Below are 19,139 nucleotides of genomic sequence, written 5' to 3'. Positions count from 1 at the left end.
TGCATTCCATTGGTGAGTTAACCGAGTCATCTCTTCAGTGAGCCTCTCAATCTCGGCATCGTGCTCCCTTTGAAGCTGACGTCGGTCCTCGCGGGCATGACCAAGAGCACCAGACACACGTCTGAGGCTACCCTCAACTCCATCTAACACTCTCATCACTGCAAACATGGCGCTCATGGCAGGGTTATCACTGTTCTGCCCTTCTGCTGCACTAATCTCCAAAGATCTTCCTCTTGCCTGCTGCCATGAGTCAGTGGAGGGGTTACCTCTTGGAAAGACTCCAACCAAAGCGGCTGCCAGCTCTTGAGGAAAACGATCCATGATATTCCTCAAGATCCCAAAGGCTGCCCTGCCAGCTGCTTCTTCAGCAGTCCTGCCAGTCGACTCATAACACCAACCTGTCCACTCAGAATTGTCACCTCGGGGATAAACAATGGCCTCCACAGTAACTAAGAGACCTTCTCCCAACCGCTCATTCACCCAGAAGTAGCGGGGTTCCATTCCATCAGGATAGCCTACATAGTTGAGCACTCTCCACAAGAGTGTAGGCATCCCAAACTCTCCAAGGAACGTGTGACATTGACGGGTACGTGGAGCAAGCTAACGGCTAGGAGCTCTGCCTCCGGTGGACTTGCGAGCAGTCTGCTTGGTGCGTGCCATCTGCACCATTAACATGTACCCTTTTGTGAGACAAAGCCATAATGGATAAGAGTTACTTAACCGAGTAAGAATTTTTATAAGGGGAGGGACAATGTAGTTATGTGAATGGTAATTTAACATGATGCATGCTCGTGCCGTACGTCCTTACAAACTTAGGAAAAATTTGCTTCTAACGGTAGACACGGTGGCATACATACGTTTTCTCATAAATAGCGTAACTAGTCGAGCTACACATTTCGTTGTTAGTGTACCTGCATAAAACTTCATTTCAGCCCTAAACCCAAAATGAATATACAGAATGTAAATGTAAATACTTTCATATATGTATACCCATACATATACTTTCGTATCAATCTACCCGACAAGAATTTAAACCCACAATTAAATACGTACCATATACACATGCAAGCATGCATACATAGCTATACCAAAGCTAACTCTTCCCAACCGCACGCTCACATCTTACGGTCATACACTCATCTTACCTTGGCGTAGAGGCAATTGATCCATACATTACCACTCAAGTGAATGGCATTCATACTATAGCACGTCGTATGGACGACGAAGTAACAACCCCCATGTTAGTACTTAAATAGCCACCTAATAGTCCTTAATTTGGGCATAAGGAAGGTGATCATTGGCACACTTTAGATTTCAAATACCTATTCTATAACTACTAGTTGCTAGAGAAGGGTTTTTGGAACACAAAAACTTTTGTTTTAAATACACTTGTGACAATTAACGTTGAATCTTGCTTTGATACCAGCTGTCGCAGAACTGACCAATTTATAAGAATACAAGTACAATGGCAATCCGCAAGCGGTTGCACTATCATACTTGAACCCATATAAACCCGGTAGTCCGTCGAGTACCACGACGGGTCTTGATAAACGATTTACAACAACTAAGATCGTACAGGATTCAACATACATGCCACATATTACATAAAGTTCACAGATACTTTTCATCATCAGAGTACGAATAAAAGTTGTTACAAACCGAGTTTGATAAATAAAGCGGAAGCAAATAAGTTTGAAGATAAAGTTTCCAACATAGTTGATACAGTGCCAAGCCAGATCATGGTCCACAAAAGCAAAGATAGGAATTACTAAAGAAGCCTGCCCAAGGCTTACTCCTCATCCACAGCGGGATAGAAGCAACTCTTGCAATACTCATGATACACAGTGCCATCTGCAACAATGGGAAAATAAACCCTGAGTACGAGAAGGTACTCAGCTAGACTTACCCGTCATGAACCAGAAATAAAATGACTCCAAGGATTATGCAAGGCTGTATAAGTGGACATAACTTGACAACATTTTGCGAAAAAGGCAATTACCCGTTGTACAATTATGATTCCTTTATCAAGTTAATTATAACTATCTATTTCTAGATTAGCAACTATCATGTGCCAAACATGTGGTATATCATTTAGAAGCATACAATAGTAACCATAGCAGGTATTGTAATTCCATATTCATCTGAACCATCATGTTTCATAATATAGTTGCTACGATGTTGGGACTAGCCAAGTTTCTCACTATTCGGGAGAGACGGCGATTCAAATCGATTTCAACCAGCTGGGAATTTATTCCTAACACAAACCCAGATCTATCAGCCACGATAGTCTTAGGTCACCTTTGGTACAACTCCGGTACACATTTCGTGGGTCCGTACTGCGCCGCACAATCTGGAACACCAGATGCCAGGATGCTTAGGCTAAGCCTGCCCTTGGGCTCAGTCTGATCGTTCCCTGGAAGGAGCACACAACAGAACGGTTCTCGGCCTGAGTTGAATTACTCGGCTTCGCAGTCGGAACGAGTTATCCGGCCAGCTAAGTGAGAGGCATGCGTTCAATCTTATCAGAAGCGCCAACAACAGTACGATCCTTAATCGACATAGATGGGGATAGATCCACACCCAAGACCTCTATGTCTTGTTGCTTCTCTATCTACCTCCCGTCCGGTCTCGATTTACTTTTACCTCATGGTTCTGTTCCACGATAGCAGATATAGCCAACCGTACTCTGGTATCCACCTACATCTCACAGGTGACAGGACATCACCCGACTTCTACCGGTCTAAGCATGGCTAAGCATATATTTGATCCTGGACCTATACTGGTCAAAGGGTTAATATCTGGACAAGGAATTTATATGCATCAAGTGGTTTCATTCAACTCTTATAACCTAATGCATCAATCATAAGTATGTAAGTAAATATTTGTAAATTACTGGGAGACTTATAATGCTCCAGGGCTTGCCTCGCAGAAAGGAAGTAGGGCAGTGGTCAGGACACTCCGGAATCTCTTCAGGGTTCTGCTCCACGCCTTCGGGAGCTACGGCTTGCGGATCCTCCTGCGGGTTCCCTTCCTCTGCTTCTTCGAATTCCAGCAACGTGATCTCTTCCTCCGATCCTAGATGCATGAGTATGGTATAAGTATTACGAATGCATATATGTTAATAAGTGCATCACGTTGTTTGAGTAGGTGCATATCTCTTCTCGATTATTACTTAACTACTTCTACAATGCATCGACTATGCCACAAACAGTAGCTACTTGTTTCACTCATAACTAGAGTTCTACAAATCCAAAAACAGTGATACTGGACTTTCTGGAAAGCTTATCAAATTCTCTACCACTTTGTTATTAACCATTTTTACAGTACACATCAGTTTCAACATGCAACTCATCACACTCTAGAATCAGTCCAGAAACTATTTATCATGCAATATAAAGTAATAATACTTCTACTTCATGTAATCATTTAACATTTGACAACATATAATCTACCAATAGTTTAAGTATACTAATTACATTTAAGATAATATAATGGTGGAGCCCAAACTATTTATTTAATTGCCTTTATTATTTTACTTAGATATCTAGGTTAAACAATAAACATATATCAGATGTACTTCATAATTTCCCAAAAATTTACAGTGCCTTACTAATGCTATCAAAGGACTACTATAAAAATTTCATGTCATTTCACCAAGTAGAACATCCTATACAAAAATGACAAGGAAGCAAGGCTTGAAATAACATAAAGGGAAAATCCTATTGAAAAGTGTCAAGCAACAGATTTCCTATTTTTCTTAACATCCATATGGTACTAGGATTACCTCCAACAAATTTCAGGAATTTTGGACTCACAAATAATTTATAAAAATTCATGCAAGGATTGACTAGCCATAAAAGAAAATTCTATAACTATAATTCTACACATGCACTAGTCTTCAAATTTTTACCAGAGTTCACATCTGCTAAGACTAGCTTACCACAAAAATTTCATAATTTTTGGAGCACTGGAACTCTAGATATAAAATAAACAAATTTGAATGCATTCAAAAGCACATTTCAAATCCTTATTTAAATCTCCAGAAATTTCTACTGTTGAAACCAAGAACATATTTTTCTTAAATACTACACTTCCTAAGCAACACAATCATATTTATTTCACAATTTTAGGAGCTACCAAACTGAAGATACAAAATTCACAAAACAAATCAAAAACTAGAATATTTGAACTAGCCCTCAATACTGCTGTCGCTGACCGGTGGGACCCGCTGGTCAGGGGACCCCATGTGTCAGTGACACAAAACAGAGCAGCGGTGCTGCACAGCGCTGGCGCGGCCAGAGCTCGCCGACGGCGAACTCGCCGGCGGTGACATCATCACGGCATGACCTAGGTGACCTGGCGCATTGATTGAGCTACGTGGGTGGCCTTCTCGTCGGAGCTAGCGACTACGGTGGCTACAATGGCGGCACGGCGGGGCGGAACGACGGCGACACGTCGGAGGAGGCCACAGCGAAGCAAGCTCAAGCTCGGACGAGCATATACTACCTAAGACGCACTCGATGCACTAGCTAACGCATGGAGAGGTGGACGGTGGCGCTCCGGCCACGATGACGGGGCTCGCGATGAAGCTCCGGTGAGGTTGTACGCGTTGCGGTGGCTTACCAAGCACGGTCAGCGAGCACGGGAGGAGGCAGTGGGTCGCTGGGGCACTAGTGGAGGCGTTGCAGGGGTGGAGAAGCAGTGAGGGCGAGCTGGCGTTGGCTATGGCGACGGCAGAGGTGCGGGCCGAGCTCAGCGGTCGCGGCCGCGAGGAGGACGGAGCAGAAAATGGGAAATGAGGCGTGGGAGGGCTCGGGCGGGCGCTGGCGATGTTAAGGCCGTGCTCGGGCGCGTCGTGGCCTGGCTGGGTAGAGCAGAGGCGACGCACGGCCGTTTCTCCTCCACGCGGCGGCCATGGCCTGACGGCGGTCGGCCACTGAATCAGCCGATTCAGTCGGTACAGACCCGAACGGTGATGCCTGACAACGCATTTTCAAGTTGACATATCTGCTAATCCGTGGCTCCTTCGTGTAAACATCCTAAACAAATTTTGTAGACTCATGTACCAGCTTCAATTGTTCTTAAAGGATTATGCTCTAATTCGCAACAGAGACGGAGTAATATCGTGCTCAACATCGGCTATCAGTCGGTCAGGCAATCAACCACTTAGAAATTTTTGTTAAGTCATGAAATGCTGATTTTCTTGATTTTTGTGGGACCTATTCAAGCATGTTAGAAGCTAAATCAGTCCATGACCCAAAAATAAAAGTTGTTCCTTATGTTAAACACTACAACTTTGCTTTAGTGAACTCCTCCATGCAAGGTCTCTAACACCTAGTTCAACTTTAGTCAAACATGTCACTTTGAAATCATGATACATACTCAAACCATGGCCAAATGACCAAACTAGCCCTAGCCTTAAATACCAAAGTTGTTCATGATGATATCCTAAGCATGTTTAAGAAATTTTCAAGGCCATTCAAGCATTTCATGTAGTTGTCACTCATAGAGCTATTGAAAGTAATCACATGAAATATGCCTTAAAGACTTGACCATGAAAAATGACATTCATGATCCATGTTCCATTTGTGAACCTAAGCATTGCCAAAACCTTTTTGGTGTCTCAAATCTACCAAGTACATGTTTACATTCATAATCATTTGCATGTATACAAAGAAACATGCAATAACAAGCAATGTTGAATATGTTTCAATTCAATGTTCCAATTGTAAATGCTTGTTTATGAATGCGTGATGATCATGCTCATGTTATGCAAGTCAAGTTATGCAAGGCTAACACCCGAGGTGTTACACTCGGTAATATGGACGTATGCTGCAACATCACCAAAAATACTTTCTCTTGATCAGAAGATCTTTTAGATCCCGCAACTTCGCCCTATACACTCTTGCAACCAGTTCTGGCCTATCTTGTGGTTCCTGCCCCGGTTCGAGATTGCTTGTTATCTCTTCTCAGTAGGGATTGCATGTCCTGGTGATGAAGTAATATGGCTTTCCAAAATGCTGCACAATAGCCATAGCATTAAGAAACCTTTGTTGCATGTCTCGATCACATCCTAGGAATGATCTTGTCAGCACAATTCTCTTGGCAACCTTAGAATCCTGCGTCTCTCCGGCAGAGATAACATCAACCAATCCCTAGATACAATTAAACACGTATAATTTTAGCGAAAGACAGTAATATGGTTGCAAAGTTCATAAACAAAAAAACAAATAAACAAAATAATATGAGTGGTTACCTGGTATAGCTCTGCCCGTATCAGTTTTTGGTTCTCAGGTTAGAGTACCAATCTAGTCTCATAGACTCAATCTTTATATACATATCCACAACCCACTGCTAGAAAAGAAGTCCTCCAAATAATAAAATGTTAAAAAGTCCCTGTCTAACTTGCAATTTGAAGCAGTAGTATTCTTGTGCAGTTACATATCTTGTGGATTGTGCTGCATCCGCAACTCCACTTAGCCAGTCACCTTCTTGTACGTCATTGTCGCCTTCTTTCGCCTGATTTTTGTTAACATTATCAGTTGCATGATAGATAAATTACTAGATCATGTTATAATATAGTATTATAGCAGCGATTCAATAGTATGAGTATTATAGCAGAAAATAATATTAGGAGATAATACCTTGATAACCACCGGTAGTCCCATCATCCATGTAATTAACATTAGTAGAAGCAGGAGTTGCAGATGGTCGAGTGACTGGATCACCACTGTATGGCATAAACTTGTTCCATGCCGTTTCCCCTCGTGGGTTATATAGAGAATAAGCTAATGGGTCATAACAACCATGGTATGCTCAGATATATTGTGGACGACGATCAGTCCTTCCATATACAACCACACTCCTATCAAAACATCTCTGTGGATCACTCCCTTCCATCCAGATAGCAGCAACTTGGGACGTCGTTGGGGCATTGTACCTTCTCTAGTCAGGCGTGATATTTGTATTGAGTTCAATCCAGTAGTTATCCAAGTTTGGAAAAGCATCATTTCTCCTAAAAGTACGAACATATGGGTTATCCTATAAAATTGCAAGGATATTCTGGATGAGGTTGATATCAAGATCAGGGGACCTTTTGACTCTATGTGACAAGACTTCATCTTCTGTATCATAAAAGTAGAGCTGTAGATGCCGAGCGTCGTGGCCACTTGGCACCAGGTGGTCCAGACGGTGGTACAAACCGCCATGAACTCGAAATGTATAAATATCAGTCCCAATTGGACTGTTATATCTATGGTCAAGGGTAACCCCTAGACTTGCGAAGGCGAAATGCGAGTTGAGATAACGTATATGTTTCTAGAAATATTTTGCATCATCATGCACTTGACTTGTGAATAACCTTTTCAGCTATGCAGGAACCTCTGGTGTATGTATATGTACTTTTCCTTTTCTACAACAAAACCCGGGTGTCTCATACTGAAACTTCGTTGCACCACAGTAATTGCAGTCAGGGACATTTCTCAATATATGTCTTTGTGACAGGTTCTGGTAGATGAATTCATATATATGGTCCATCATCTGTCACATTATTTGCAGCTGGACCCTCCGAAAGCACGCGATGTGACTCATAATCATGACATGTGTGCGAGACATTGTAGTAATCATATTAATTTAATATATAAAAATGCTCTATGTAAAGACGTATTTATTTAAGCTGGATTTCTAACATGACGTATAAATGTCGTCCGTAGTACCTTGCGCATGTTGATGAATGACTCCATCATCATCGTATAAGTTTTCGTTGTGCAATCCATGGTCGCCGTCCATGGCATCTTCATCACCGTCCCAACCATCATGCGTTGGTTCGAATAGTTCACGGTCGAATTCATCTTCATTGATTGGGACATCTACATGGTTGCGGCGCCGCTCAGGTAAATGAACTTCAACAAATATTTTTAAAATAAGTACAGTAGCATATATGTAAATGCCTTATTTTTTTTTATAAAAAATAGCATGAGGTTGTTGTGCTCACCTGACTCACCGGAAGTAGGCAATGGACCAGAAAGGACCGTACGTGTGCCTCTAGGTCGTGGCACGTAGTTACCATTTTTGTGTAGCCACTACGTGTGATCTTCACTTGTCATTTTCCAATATAGTTGATAATCTAGTTTCGAAACTCGCACCTTCACATATGGACAGCGGTTCATGATATATCAGACGGTTGAGGAAATGCATAAGTTGAAGATATTACTCACTTGCGGGTGAGGATGCCGGCACTATTTGAGACACAACAGAGGTGGTGGTAATATTTTGCATTGCAGCCTTCCTCTATGCTCGGTATTCACGTTGTTTCCTATTAATCTCCTCCCTTTGTTGATCGGTCATCTCAGCTCTTCGTTTTCGTTGTCGTGCATTCCTTTCTTCCCTCCTAGTATCAACACTGTCTGCAGGTATCGTTTCTGGGGCCAGAGGCACATGTTTATGTCATTTTTAAAAGAATGTTACTTTTACACAATAAACTCGAAGTATACCTGGGTCATCATTGCCGTTGGCCACAGATAGTGCACTGCCTCTTGTGGTCGATGTGCCAACGCCAACATGGCTTTGATTCCCATCTGCATCTGTTTGGATATTGTCGTTGCCCAATATAATTGGCGTGTTTCCGTCACGTGGTTCGGCATTTTCGTCATTTTCTATTATGGTTGGGTTGCACACAAAGGTTGAGCATTTTTTGGGATAAATCATTAGGGTTAATGGTGTAAATGGAAGTAACAAAGAGATTAATTGTCTGTCGGTGATGAAGTTAACGGCACTGTTTCCATCAAAGCAGCGGAAGTGCTACTATTTTGGATTGCAGCCTTCTTCCATTCTCGGTACTCACGTTGTTTCCTATTAATCTCTTCCCTTTGTTCGATGGACATATCAGCTCGACGTTTCCGCTGCTGCATGTTCCTTTCCTCCCTCTTCCGCGAGGCCTCATCTAAAGTGGGTGTTTGGATGACATATTTAGGACATTAGTACGGCATTGCGTAAAGAGCTGCATATGAAAATACTGTAAGCGTAAAGAGCTGCATACGAAAATACTGTAAGCATACCTGTGACATTGGTGATATCGCTCTGCGCTCCGCGTGTATCTCTTGGCGTAGACATTTCGCTCTGCGCTCCGCGTGTATCTCTCGGCGTAGACATATCGTTTTTGCGCTTCGCGTGGATCTCTTGGCATAGACATATCGCTGGTTGTATAAATTGAGTGCTCGAGCAGCAAAAAGTAAGCGAACTGAACATTTTCATGATTTAGTTACCTTGAACTCTTAGGCGTCGTAGCTGTGACGGTGTCCCCAGGCGTCTACGCCTCATCTCGAGGGCGTTGGTGCCGGGGCCTCACTCACCACCGAGCAACAGTCGCACTGATCATCACTCACCACCGCGCAAACGAAGCCAATAGCAGATCCCAATGACTGAAACTGACCTGCGATCAAAGAAAAGCGCACAATAATGAACAACACACGGGTGCGTGAGGGATGGCCTCGGACTGAATCCTGTATTTGAGGAAAACTTACAACGGACAGAAGAAGAATTCTAGTATTATAAGTCCTCTGGCTTTATTATTTTGTCTAATTTTCTAATCCATTTGTGTCAGTTAACTTATCTGTTTGCTTATCTCTACTATATGTACATTTTCAGATATAGATGAGTGCATGCTGCGTATACCTCTGTATATGTTTCAGTGAAACATAGGATGAACAAGGCTTCACTTGTCCAAAGCTGTTGCCGGACAGATAATAGTGATGAGCTGAGGTTCTCCGACTGAAGGTACTCACTGTCGATTGCTCCTAACTGAAGGCAATAAATTCTTTATCTCCTACTGCAGCACATAGCTGGAGGATGGTAAGCACAAACAGGCTCGCACGGGCACAGTACAGTTTCAGTCTTGTGAGCAAACCTGGATCGGAGTGATGGTGGCGGCGCTGCTGCACGAAGCTTCCGCGGCCACCAGAGAGGAAGGATGTCGGTGTCGGTGTTGCACGCTGATGTTGTCCCTGCGGCGCCGGGGTTGCGACCGGCCGGCCAGCAGTAGCTCGTGCTGCTAGGTTTCTTGGGCTGCGATCGCGCTGCTGCACGAAGCTTCCGCGTCCACCGGAGAGGAAGGATGTCGGCGCCGGTGTTGCACGCTGGTGCTGTGACCTGCGTTCGGCGCAGCGGCGGGCAGCAGGGCTCCTCGGCGTGGCGACGGGCAGCAGGTTCATCGGGCTCGTGTGGAACGCGATCGTTGCGACGGTGGCGGGATTGCCGCGGCGGTTTTCTACGGGTGAATCCTCGACCACGTTTGCGTCTCGGCCTTCCCCCCTCAGTCCTGATCGCCGCCGGGTGCCCTTCCCGTCGTTCCCTCTTGGTCTCCCAGATCCGGCAGGAGGCGGGCCGAAGCAGCGGCGAGGTCGGACCGTTGGAGCTCGTGCGTCTCGGCCTTCCCCCTCGGTCCTGATCGCCGTCGGGTGCCCTTCCCGTCGTTCCCTCTTGGTCCCCCAGATCCGGCAGGAGGCGCGGCAGGAGGCTATCCGAAGCAGCGGCGAGGTCGGACCTTCGGAGCTCGGGCGACGGCGGTTTCTTGTTTCCTTTTTTTCGGTGATTGATAGTAGGCGACCTGCGTTGAAGCCGCGACCCGGGGGGAGGAGCATTGAATCGCGGGCGCGTTGAAGCTTGCAATCGATCGTGCCCGCACGATTGGGTTGAAGCCTGGGAGATATATTTTGTGGCCCTTGATTTTAATGGTGACAATTAGTTGAGTGCATTTTCTAGATACACAATTGTTGGATGCTCTCAGCTAGGACGCTTTCTTAGATGGACCCAGTATAGATTTGGTTGGTCCATTATAGTAGAAGAGAAGAGATGTCTCCGAATCCCTTGAGCTTGTTCACATACTCGCAGTCTTCGTAATCGTCACCCAATGGACCAAGAGATATCCTTATCATGTCGCCAACCCGGCAATTACCACGTTTGCCGCAGCCATAAATCCTGTTGACAGAGAGGCTTGTACCGGGCAATTCTCGGTTTTGCTCTTGCAACATGCAACTGGACATCAAATACATACATTTTCAGTTTTGTATCCACCTAGTTTTCTGAAAGCCTTCCGTGCACAGTATAGTGCTTATTATGTACGTCGTAGGTTAGTTGTAGTTACCTGCTGGCCGTTGATGACACGTGGTGTGGGTCGGCGAGGGCGCGGCCGGCGTCAATGGGGCGGGGGAATTGGACGAACGCGAAGCCACGGGGGCAGCCGGTGAGTCGGTCGTTGGGCTGGCAGACGTCGGATACCTCTCCGTAGCGGCAGAAGTGGCGGCGGATGTCCGCGTCACCGGTGCCAGGGGCGATGCCGGCGACAAAAAGCCTGCCATTACTCTCGGGCAACTTCATCACGCACGCCGGCAACTTGGGGTGGCGCATTTGCTTGTGCACTGTAAACAAAATCGTGAAGAGAAAGATGATGGACTTTACTACAGTTTAAACATACAATAATTAGTCCACTATAAAAATTTCACCACAATTGAACCATAGAAACTGCATCTATGAATTAATCATAGAAAAAACATAGATCTAAAGCTACAACAAAAAATTTGTACTAAAACATACCATATTATATATTCACTATGTAGATTTACTCACGTGGAGTCCACCAAATTTGGATTTTCTATTTTATAATTTTTCTGTAATTTACTATAATTTTTCAAAGATTCAGTCGAAATAAATAAAAAAGAAAAAGACAAAACTACCTTTGAAAACCATTTATAACTGGTCAGGGAGGTAAAACGAAGATTTTAAAAGTTCAGGAAGGTAGTTTATCTGGTTTTAAAGTTCAGAGGAGAAAAGCAGACTTTCGTAAAACTTGAGGGAGGTAATGTGAACTTTTTCCACACGGAAACGACACGTGAAAGGAAAATCGGTGCTCGCGTGCTGCGGGCCGCAAGGGAAAACGGTGACAAGTGCTTGATTGAGTTGAATGTTGCGCTCATGTGGGCCTAATTGGGCTTCTTGGGCTTTCATAGCGACAGTTTGTAGACTGTGATTTGGTTTTTTTTTTCATGATCACCGTTTTGACTGTTTGATCTAGAGCCAACGGCTCAAATCTGCGCCCATCTCTCACTTCCTCCTTCCTCCTAGACACCTGACGCCTCCCCCACCACTGCTTGCACGCCTCCCGCCGCTCGACGCCCCGCCACCTCCATAGCCCAAACGCTGTCTCCCACCTACCCCGTTGGGCGCGACTCCAATCTCCACCGCCAGGGTCGGTGAGCTCCCGGCGACCTCTCTAAGCCCGGAGACCTTGGGTAAGGTAAACCCCCTCCCCCCTAAATTATCCAAGGTTAATGGCCAGGAAAAATCCGAAATGGCCATTAAGATACTTAAATTTTGTACTTATCATTAATATGCTGCTTAAATTTTGTATGATTTTTTGAGCATCTTAATGACCTCAAATGAAAAAACTCAAAACTAGAAAGTTTTAGATCTCGTCTAGAGCTATAATTTTCATATGACGATCACCTTCATCCGAGATCGTATGAAAAAAGATACAAATTTTTTAAAGTTGTGCCTTGCTGCGCCAGTCTGGTTGGCGCGGCGCTACGGTGCCACCGTGCCAAAGGGAGTGGCGTGACAAGGTTTTTCACGTAAAAATTATTGTCCACCGTGGCAGATCATGCCACGGATGCATGTGGCGCGGCAGCGTGATTTGGCCGTGCCAGGTGAAAGGTCCTGAATGGCTAGAGGGGGTGAATAGCTTTTAAAAATTTCTACAAATACACTAGAACAAGAGGTTAGTACACTAAATAACGAAATACAATTTTGCTCTAGCTCTACGAGGGTTGCAAGCCAGCTATTCAATGGCTATGTCACTACTCACTAAGAGCTCTCAACAAGTCTATACTAAAGAGCTCCACTAGTTGATACTAAACTAGCAAGCGAGACAAGCTCTCAAAACTAATTACACTAAAGAGCTTGACAACTATTTTGCAAGAAATGTGAAAGAGTGAGTATGATGATTATATCGCCGCGTCGAGGAATGAACCAATCATAAGATGAAGACAATCCAATTATCAGGAGAAATCTAATCACACAAGAGACACAAGATTTTCTCTCGAGGTTCACGTGCTTGCTAGCACGCTAGTCCCCGTTGTGTCGACCAACACTTAGTGGTTCGGCGGCTAAGAGATGTTGCACAAACCTCGTCCACACAATTGGACATCCTCAAAAACCTATCCACAAGTGAGGTAGCTCAATGACACGAGCAATTTATTAGAGTTGCCTTTGGTGCTCCGCCGAGAAAGGCACAAGAGCCCCTCACAAGCAACCTGATCGAGACCGGAGACAATCACTAACTCCGCTCAATGATCCTCTAATCACCGAGCCGTCTAGGTGTCGACAAACACCAAGAGTAACAAGCTCACAACTAGCCCAAATCACCCAACTAGTGTCACAAGATGATGCAACTCAATGCAATGCACTAGAGTCTCTCTAATCTCACTCAAGATGATGAAATCAAGTAACGAGTGAATAGAATGTGTTGCTCAGCTTCCAAAGGGTGCGCACAAGTGTATGAGTTGCCAAGAGGGTGGCCAAGGCCGAGCACACCCTCTATTTATAGTCACACAAGCAAATAGAGCTGTTACCCTTGGAACTGCTTTCTGCGAGGGCACCGGACAGGGCGGTGCGATCACCGGACAAAGGGTGATGGTGCCCCAATGGTCGAATTCCAATGGTCGACCAACGACTAGTTGGTCATCGGACAGGGGCGACGGTGGCACCGGACAGGGGGTGGCGATGCCACCCTAGTCGAGCCCCTGTTTTCCCTCCTCTCTGGATAAATAGGGCGGTGCACCGCCGCACCCATGGCGGTGCCCCCTTCAGTTATAAATCCAACTTGCTGCTCTCGGGTGAAATAGGGCGGTGGCACCGGACAGGCAGTGACAGTGCACCGTCGTGCCCATGGCGGTGAACACCGCCGTGTCCGGTGACCACCCCACAGCGGCCCTTCTCGATCCTGGTGGGCACCGCCCTAGGGATGGTGGTGCCACCGGACAAGGGGTGGCGGTGCCACTCATGCACCAAACCCCTTCTCCAAGTTGCAAATTCTTTTGCGTTTCGTTCCACGACAACTTAGAGCAACTTTCCGCAAGCGATAGCAGTCTTTTATTTGTACCTATGTCTTACATCTTATCTCAGAGGGTGTTTAGATTCACCTCCTAAACTTTAGTCGCTATTATATTAGATGTTTGGACATATGCATGGAGTATTAAATATAGACTAATTACGAAACTAAATGCACATATTGAGACTGTTTTGCAAGACGAATTTTTAAGCATAATTAGTCCATGATCTGACAATGTAGTGCTACAGTAAACATGTGCTAATGCCGGATTAATTAGGCTTAATAAATTCGTCTCGCCGATTACTAACATATTCTGTAATTTATTTTTTATTAGTATTCGAACACCCTATGCGATACCCCATGTAACATATCCTAAACTTTAGTCACTAAATTCAAACACCGTCCTTATATCTTTTATCTTATATATATTCTTAGGCCATGTTCGCTTCTCTTATAATCCGTCTTTTTCAGCATATTTTTTCAGCCGGAACAGTGTTTTTCTCTCACAACAAATCAGCCGAAATAGTGTTTCGGCTTGTTTTTTCAGCGAAGCGAATGGGGCCTTATAAAGCAAAACCCCACTAGTTATTTATCTTAGCATGCAAGTTGTCTAAGTAGGCAATGCACTATCACATACAATTAAAATCCGCTAAACAAAACCCCACTATCTGTTCATCTCAACGTACAAGTTGTCCTGGTAGACAATGTACTATCACATACAATTAAAATTTGCAAGCACATGCAACTATAATGTCCATATCAGTAAAATATATAAGCATTTTATTATCCACGTCATCATACCACGCAATTCCCATAGCAATGCACGAGATATACTTTTAGTTCACTTAATGTTTGAACCTAGCACTACATAGACTCCCACATACAGCTTGAGAGCCAATCTCTTCTCTCCCTCCTCTCTTCTCTTCTCTGCATTGGTATTTGCTTGGCTATACTAATCTAGCCAGCTAGACTATAGATAAAATTTGCCGGATTGAATAGGTTTACGACTTTTCAAATCACTTCACCGAAGCAGAGTATATAGACTTAGAACTCCGTACCAACGACCTTCTAATACTCGATCAGCCTGTTCGTTTCGTCGTAAACGATTGTGGATTATTTACTGCTGGCTGGTTTGGTGTGAGAGAAAAATACTGTTCCAACTTATAATCCACGATCGTATACGAGCAAACGGATTTCTCAAGTTACCAGTCTAATGCTAAAAATCTCATGCTACCTGTCTAGAGTGAACACTGTTTTGGAAGCCTCGACAGCATTACACTAGCAACTCAACGAAAATTGCATTTTTTTTTCTGAGAGGTGTGGTTGAATGTTGATCGACACCAACAGTAAGCATAGCTTTTCAGTCAAAGCAATCTTGTTTTTGGGTCGATGAACCCCCTAGCTTCGTTCATGAAGCCCTGGTGAACGATGTAAGGCCCTGTTCGCTTGTCTTATGAGTCGTACTTTTTCAGCGAACGAATATTGTTTTTCTCTCACAACAAATCAGCCAACAGTACTTTTCAGCCTGGCTTAACATTGTTTTCAAATCAATAAAATGCGCCAGGTGCCTTCGTAAAAAAAACAGTAGCCATATCTTGTATTTTTCGGGTCTAAAACTCGTTTTCACTCAGTTGCAAGTATAGCCTGTTTCTATGTAGTTGTATCAAATGGAAACAAATATCAAGTAGTAAGGATTATCTTAAGACCATTTCAAAGATCCTCATGCCAGCTCTTGAGTCTGCTACAGTTTCATCTCAACCAGATGTTTGTATCTCACTTCAGGGTGTTCCTTGTCCATCAGATAAACCCAAGCACACATACTACCAGAAGTTCGAACAGCAACCAGAAAAAATAGAAAGAGTAGAAAACATCATTCCACATTATGTGGTCATTGTGAAGGCATCGGGGCCAAAGAGCAAGATCTACCAAGCTAAATGAACACTAACAGGAAAACTGAAACAGGACTTGATAAAGAAACAGCAAAAGAAAAATCAACAAAAAACCAATGGCATCTGATCTTCAGGTTGGGTACGAACACATTTTGAACTCCTTTCGGGAAAGGTTAGCCTATCTAATTCAAAAGTTCGTATTTTTTAACCAAAAAAAAAAAAAACAATACCATGGGCGAATACTTGAAAAAACAAAGGTGAGCATCCGAGCATACTGCCTTAAAAAATGCTTGTTCAGGAGGAAAGTTAGAATATTCAGGTTCACATGTAATGATTTGTCCCTGCCACCCAGACAACTAGAAGTTTTGTGGTCATGGGGTTGAGTTTCCTGCAGGAGATATATTACTCTAATTTTCTGGTAATTTGCACAAAGGCATTTCACCCTACTATTTTACCTGGCATAGAATTTCTCTAATGACCAAATAAAGTGAGGCCAACAGAAGGTCGTAAATGCAATATACATTCATTTCTGCTGCACTAAACATCAAGTTATCTTTAACATACAAACGCCACCTAGAAGGTGGTCCAATAAAAAACATAAAGGCTATGGTGCTTGACAGTTGACACGGAGCTGATCAAAACATGCACACGTTACAAGGTGTAGTAGAAGGGACAGAACAAAATGCTAGTACCGTTTTGATATGCGTGGCATGGAGCACTTCTCTTTCCTGTCCTGGAGAATGCTCACAACGACAGCAGCTGTTTCCTCTATAGCTTTTCCAGTGACGGCTGCATGAAAACAGTATCAAAGCATGTTTTTAAACAAAGAAACAACAAACAAAAGGTTTCATGAATACAACTAACTTGACTTACCAATGACTGGCCACCTTGGATTTTGAGCAAAAATTTGATTTGCATGGGCCAGTTCCTGCCTCACATGTTCCATTTCAGCATAATTGCTCTGATACCCATCAACAAAACCTAGACCTTTGGCCCTAGTCTTTCTAATTGCTTGAAGAACCACTGGGTTTATTGTCAATCCAAAAATCTTGTCTTGGTTGATCTCAAAAAGAGCCTTTGGAAGATTCACTCCCATCACAATTGGCACATTCGCTACCTTGTATCCCTTTTGAGCTAGATATATTGACAACGGTGTCTTCCCTGTACGTGAAACGCCAGAAAGTACAATGTCTGCACGGTTGAGGTTCTGTGGCTGAGCCCCATCATCTTGTTTGATGGTAAAATCGATAGCATCAATCCGTCGAAAGTAGTCCTCTGTTAGCTGACCCTGTCGACTAGGAGAGCTTCGTGGAATTCCAGATGGAGCAACACCAATATGAGAAGCAATGGCTTCAACAGTAGGCCGAAGAACATCAGTGGATGGAACACCCCAGAAATCACAGGCCTTCTTAGCTGCCTCAGCCATTGAAGGATCAGCAAGGGTATATAGAACCAGTGCCCCTTCCTTTGCTGCTTGCTTTATTACCTCAAGAAGTCGATCCGTGTTGTCAATCTACAGAACATTATCAGAAGCTGTTATACTTACAAAAGATGCAGCCTAATACCAAAAAGTGATGCGCATCTAACATTTTTCAAAGCCAACGCAGGTAGAAAAGTGGATAACTAGCATCTAGTTGGGATTTTCCTGAGAGAAGAATATGACAAACATCTGCTTTTTCTCCAACAATATGAGCCTGTTCGGTTGGCTGGTTTGTATCGTTGCTGGTTCGTGAAGAAGTACTGTTGACTGGTTTGTGTGAGAGAAAATACTGTTTCGGCTAAAAATTTACGATCGTTTACGACAAGCCACAGCCAAACGAACAGGCTGCATCAACACTAACAGACAAGGAAAAAAACTAGTCATGGCAATAAATAACGTAATGTGCGTTGATAACTAGTATCCCAACTGCCCGATACATAGTTGCCTCTGCATAAACAATTATTAATGTGCGTACAAGACCGAGACAAAATTTTAACGAACAAAATTTCCAGTTCTAAAGTGATCTCGTAGCACTAGTACCGTAACAGATTTGTCCTCCAAGATCTGGCTCTTCCTCAGTTTCATTTCTCCAAATTAGCATTTCACATTCAATTATTCAGTTACACTTGTGGCATCATCAAAATTTACTGGTACAGTCCAAAAATTGCAGGGCCCCTAATTGGCTAATTCGATAGTTAGATGACAAAACAGGACATCTTCCATGATAACTACTCACTCTGTAGCAGTTAGCACACCATGAACGTACTTCCAGCAAAAAAAAAGTATATGGAGCCATGGCGAGATATTTACCAAGTTGAAGAGGTGGGTGTTGACAGCGCAGCCGCGGTCGGCCAAGCAGTGCTCGAACTGTCCGAGCGCGGCGTTCACCGAGTGCTCCGCGGTCCACCCGGTCCCGTCCGACACTATGTAGATGGCCTTCCCGGCCGCATCGTCCCTCTCGGCCACGCACACGTCGTCGTCGTCCTCGCCATCCTCCACCGCCACCGCAGCGTCCTCGGGCCGCGACGTCTTGGTCACCGGCGGCGCCGAGGCCGAGGCCGAGGAGAGCGCCGCGCGGTCCAGCCCCACACGGCGGCCCGACCGCAGCGCCCGTGACCGGGACCACCGGTCCAGCCCCACACGGCGGCCCGACCGCAGCGCGTGGGACGTGGCGGTCTCATCCGGGCGTGGTGGCGGGGCGCCGTCAGACTGAGACTGGAGAGCTGGGGTGGTGTCAGGTGCGCACGACGAGGGGGAGAGGCGGCGAACTGCGGGCAACGGCGGGCGGGCCTGCAGCGGCGCCACGAGCGGCTTGGCGCTCCCAATCATTAAGCTAGCTGAGGCTGTGTACATATGCAGAGGCTGGGGGACCTTGGTTCCGTTATACAAAAAGATGCAGAGGCTGGGGACCTTGGTTCCGTTATCTAAAAAGCTGAGGCTGAGGGCGGCGGCGACTCCAGCGGTCCCGATACGAAGACGACGATGCCTTTCACTGTTCGCCCGCGTGGGTGGACGACGGCCACGGGAGTGCTTATTACAGAGGAAACGGTTTCGCGTTGCTTTCGCTTCCAGCGGTGGCGGGGCGAAGCTACGTGCCTGATCGGGCTGAATGTTGCGCTCGTCTGGGCCTAGTTGGGCTTCTGCTTTGCCAGCGACAGTTTGTAGACTG

The 19,139-nt window shown here is 44.8% G+C and overlaps 3 protein-coding genes and 1 long non-coding RNA gene across 6 annotated transcripts; all 4 read right to left on the bottom strand.

Annotated features, from left to right (window-relative positions):
- Positions 1-1,748: 1,748 nt before the first annotated feature.
- LOC136552464 (uncharacterized) lies at positions 1,749-10,579 on the bottom strand. Of its 3 annotated transcripts, XM_066544035.1 has the most exons (9): positions 9,905-10,579; positions 9,673-9,839; positions 9,264-9,430; positions 9,057-9,176; positions 8,843-8,941; positions 8,493-8,654; positions 8,217-8,420; positions 7,994-8,144; positions 7,683-7,901 (listed from the first exon to the last, which is right to left on the bottom strand). In XM_066544035.1, exons 3-7 carry the CDS (start codon positions 9,316-9,318, stop codon positions 8,290-8,292), a joined length of 567 nt encoding a protein of 188 aa, XP_066400132.1. In that variant the 5' UTR covers positions 9,319-9,430; positions 9,673-9,839; positions 9,905-10,579; the 3' UTR covers positions 7,683-7,901; positions 7,994-8,144; positions 8,217-8,289. The 3 variants fall into 3 exon arrangements, with proteins under 3 accessions (XP_066400131.1, XP_066400132.1, XP_066400129.1); XM_066544034.1 differs by lacking the exons at positions 9,673-9,839; positions 9,905-10,579 and adding an exon at positions 1,749-1,851 and having other exon boundaries at positions 7,716-7,901; positions 9,057-9,194; positions 9,264-9,332; XM_066544032.1 differs by lacking the exons at positions 9,673-9,839; positions 9,905-10,579 and having other exon boundaries at positions 9,057-9,194; positions 9,264-9,332.
- On the bottom strand, positions 5,979-7,010 carry LOC136552465 (uncharacterized). The gene is made up of 3 exons (XR_010782822.1): positions 6,645-7,010; positions 6,257-6,519; positions 5,979-6,155 (listed from the first exon to the last, which is right to left on the bottom strand). It is a non-coding gene; the product is annotated as an uncharacterized lncRNA (long non-coding RNA).
- A 250-nt stretch (positions 10,580-10,829) lies between the features above and the next one.
- On the bottom strand, positions 10,830-11,403 carry LOC136548997 (heterogeneous nuclear ribonucleoprotein 1-like). The gene is made up of 2 exons (XM_066540323.1): positions 11,141-11,403; positions 10,830-11,031 (listed from the first exon to the last, which is right to left on the bottom strand). The coding sequence occupies exons 1-2, from the start codon at positions 11,401-11,403 to the stop codon at positions 10,830-10,832; spliced, it is 465 nt and encodes a 154-aa protein (XP_066396420.1).
- A 5,089-nt stretch (positions 11,404-16,492) lies between these two features.
- On the bottom strand, positions 16,493-18,929 carry LOC136550225 (pyruvate, phosphate dikinase regulatory protein, chloroplastic-like). The gene is made up of 3 exons (XM_066541718.1): positions 18,281-18,929; positions 16,864-17,503; positions 16,493-16,779 (listed from the first exon to the last, which is right to left on the bottom strand). The coding sequence occupies exons 1-3, from the start codon at positions 18,821-18,823 to the stop codon at positions 16,676-16,678; spliced, it is 1,287 nt and encodes a 428-aa protein (XP_066397815.1). The 5' UTR covers positions 18,824-18,929; the 3' UTR covers positions 16,493-16,675.
- Between the last annotated feature and the right edge of the window lie 210 nt (positions 18,930-19,139).

This window comes from Miscanthus floridulus, chromosome 4, assembly GCF_019320115.1.
Source record: "Miscanthus floridulus cultivar M001 chromosome 4, ASM1932011v1, whole genome shotgun sequence".
Classification (NCBI taxonomy): Eukaryota; Viridiplantae; Streptophyta; class Magnoliopsida; order Poales; family Poaceae; genus Miscanthus; species Miscanthus floridulus.
This window is presented reverse-complemented; position numbering and strand designations above follow the sequence as displayed.

Excerpts from the sequence above, each read along its gene's own strand:
- LOC136552464 (XM_066544034.1), bottom strand. The coding sequence starts at position 9,318 with ATGAGGCGTAGACGCCTGGGGACACCGTCACAGCTACGACGCCTAAGA. Across the intron at positions 9,195-9,263 it reads ACGACGCCTAAGAGTTCAAG|CGATATGTCTATGCCAAGAG; the intron begins GTAACTAAATCA and ends TTATACAACCAG. Across the intron at positions 8,421-8,492 it reads CAACGGCAATGATGACCCAG|AAACGATACCTGCAGACAGT; the intron begins GTATACTTCGAG and ends CTCTGGCCCCAG.
- LOC136548997 (XM_066540323.1), bottom strand. The coding sequence starts at position 11,403 with ATGCGCCACCCCAAGTTGCCGGCGTGCGTGATGAAGTTGCCCGAGAGT. Across the intron at positions 11,032-11,140 it reads GTGTCATCAACGGCCAGCAG|TTGCATGTTGCAAGAGCAAA; the intron begins GTAACTACAACT and ends TTTGATGTCCAG.
- LOC136550225 (XM_066541718.1), bottom strand. The coding sequence starts at position 18,823 with ATGTACACAGCCTCAGCTAGCTTAATGATTGGGAGCGCCAAGCCGCTC. Across the intron at positions 17,504-18,280 it reads ACACCCACCTCTTCAACTTG|ATTGACAACACGGATCGACT; the intron begins GTAAATATCTCG and ends AATGTTCTGTAG. Across the intron at positions 16,780-16,863 it reads TCCAAGGTGGCCAGTCATTG|CCGTCACTGGAAAAGCTATA; the intron begins GTAAGTCAAGTT and ends GTTTTCATGCAG.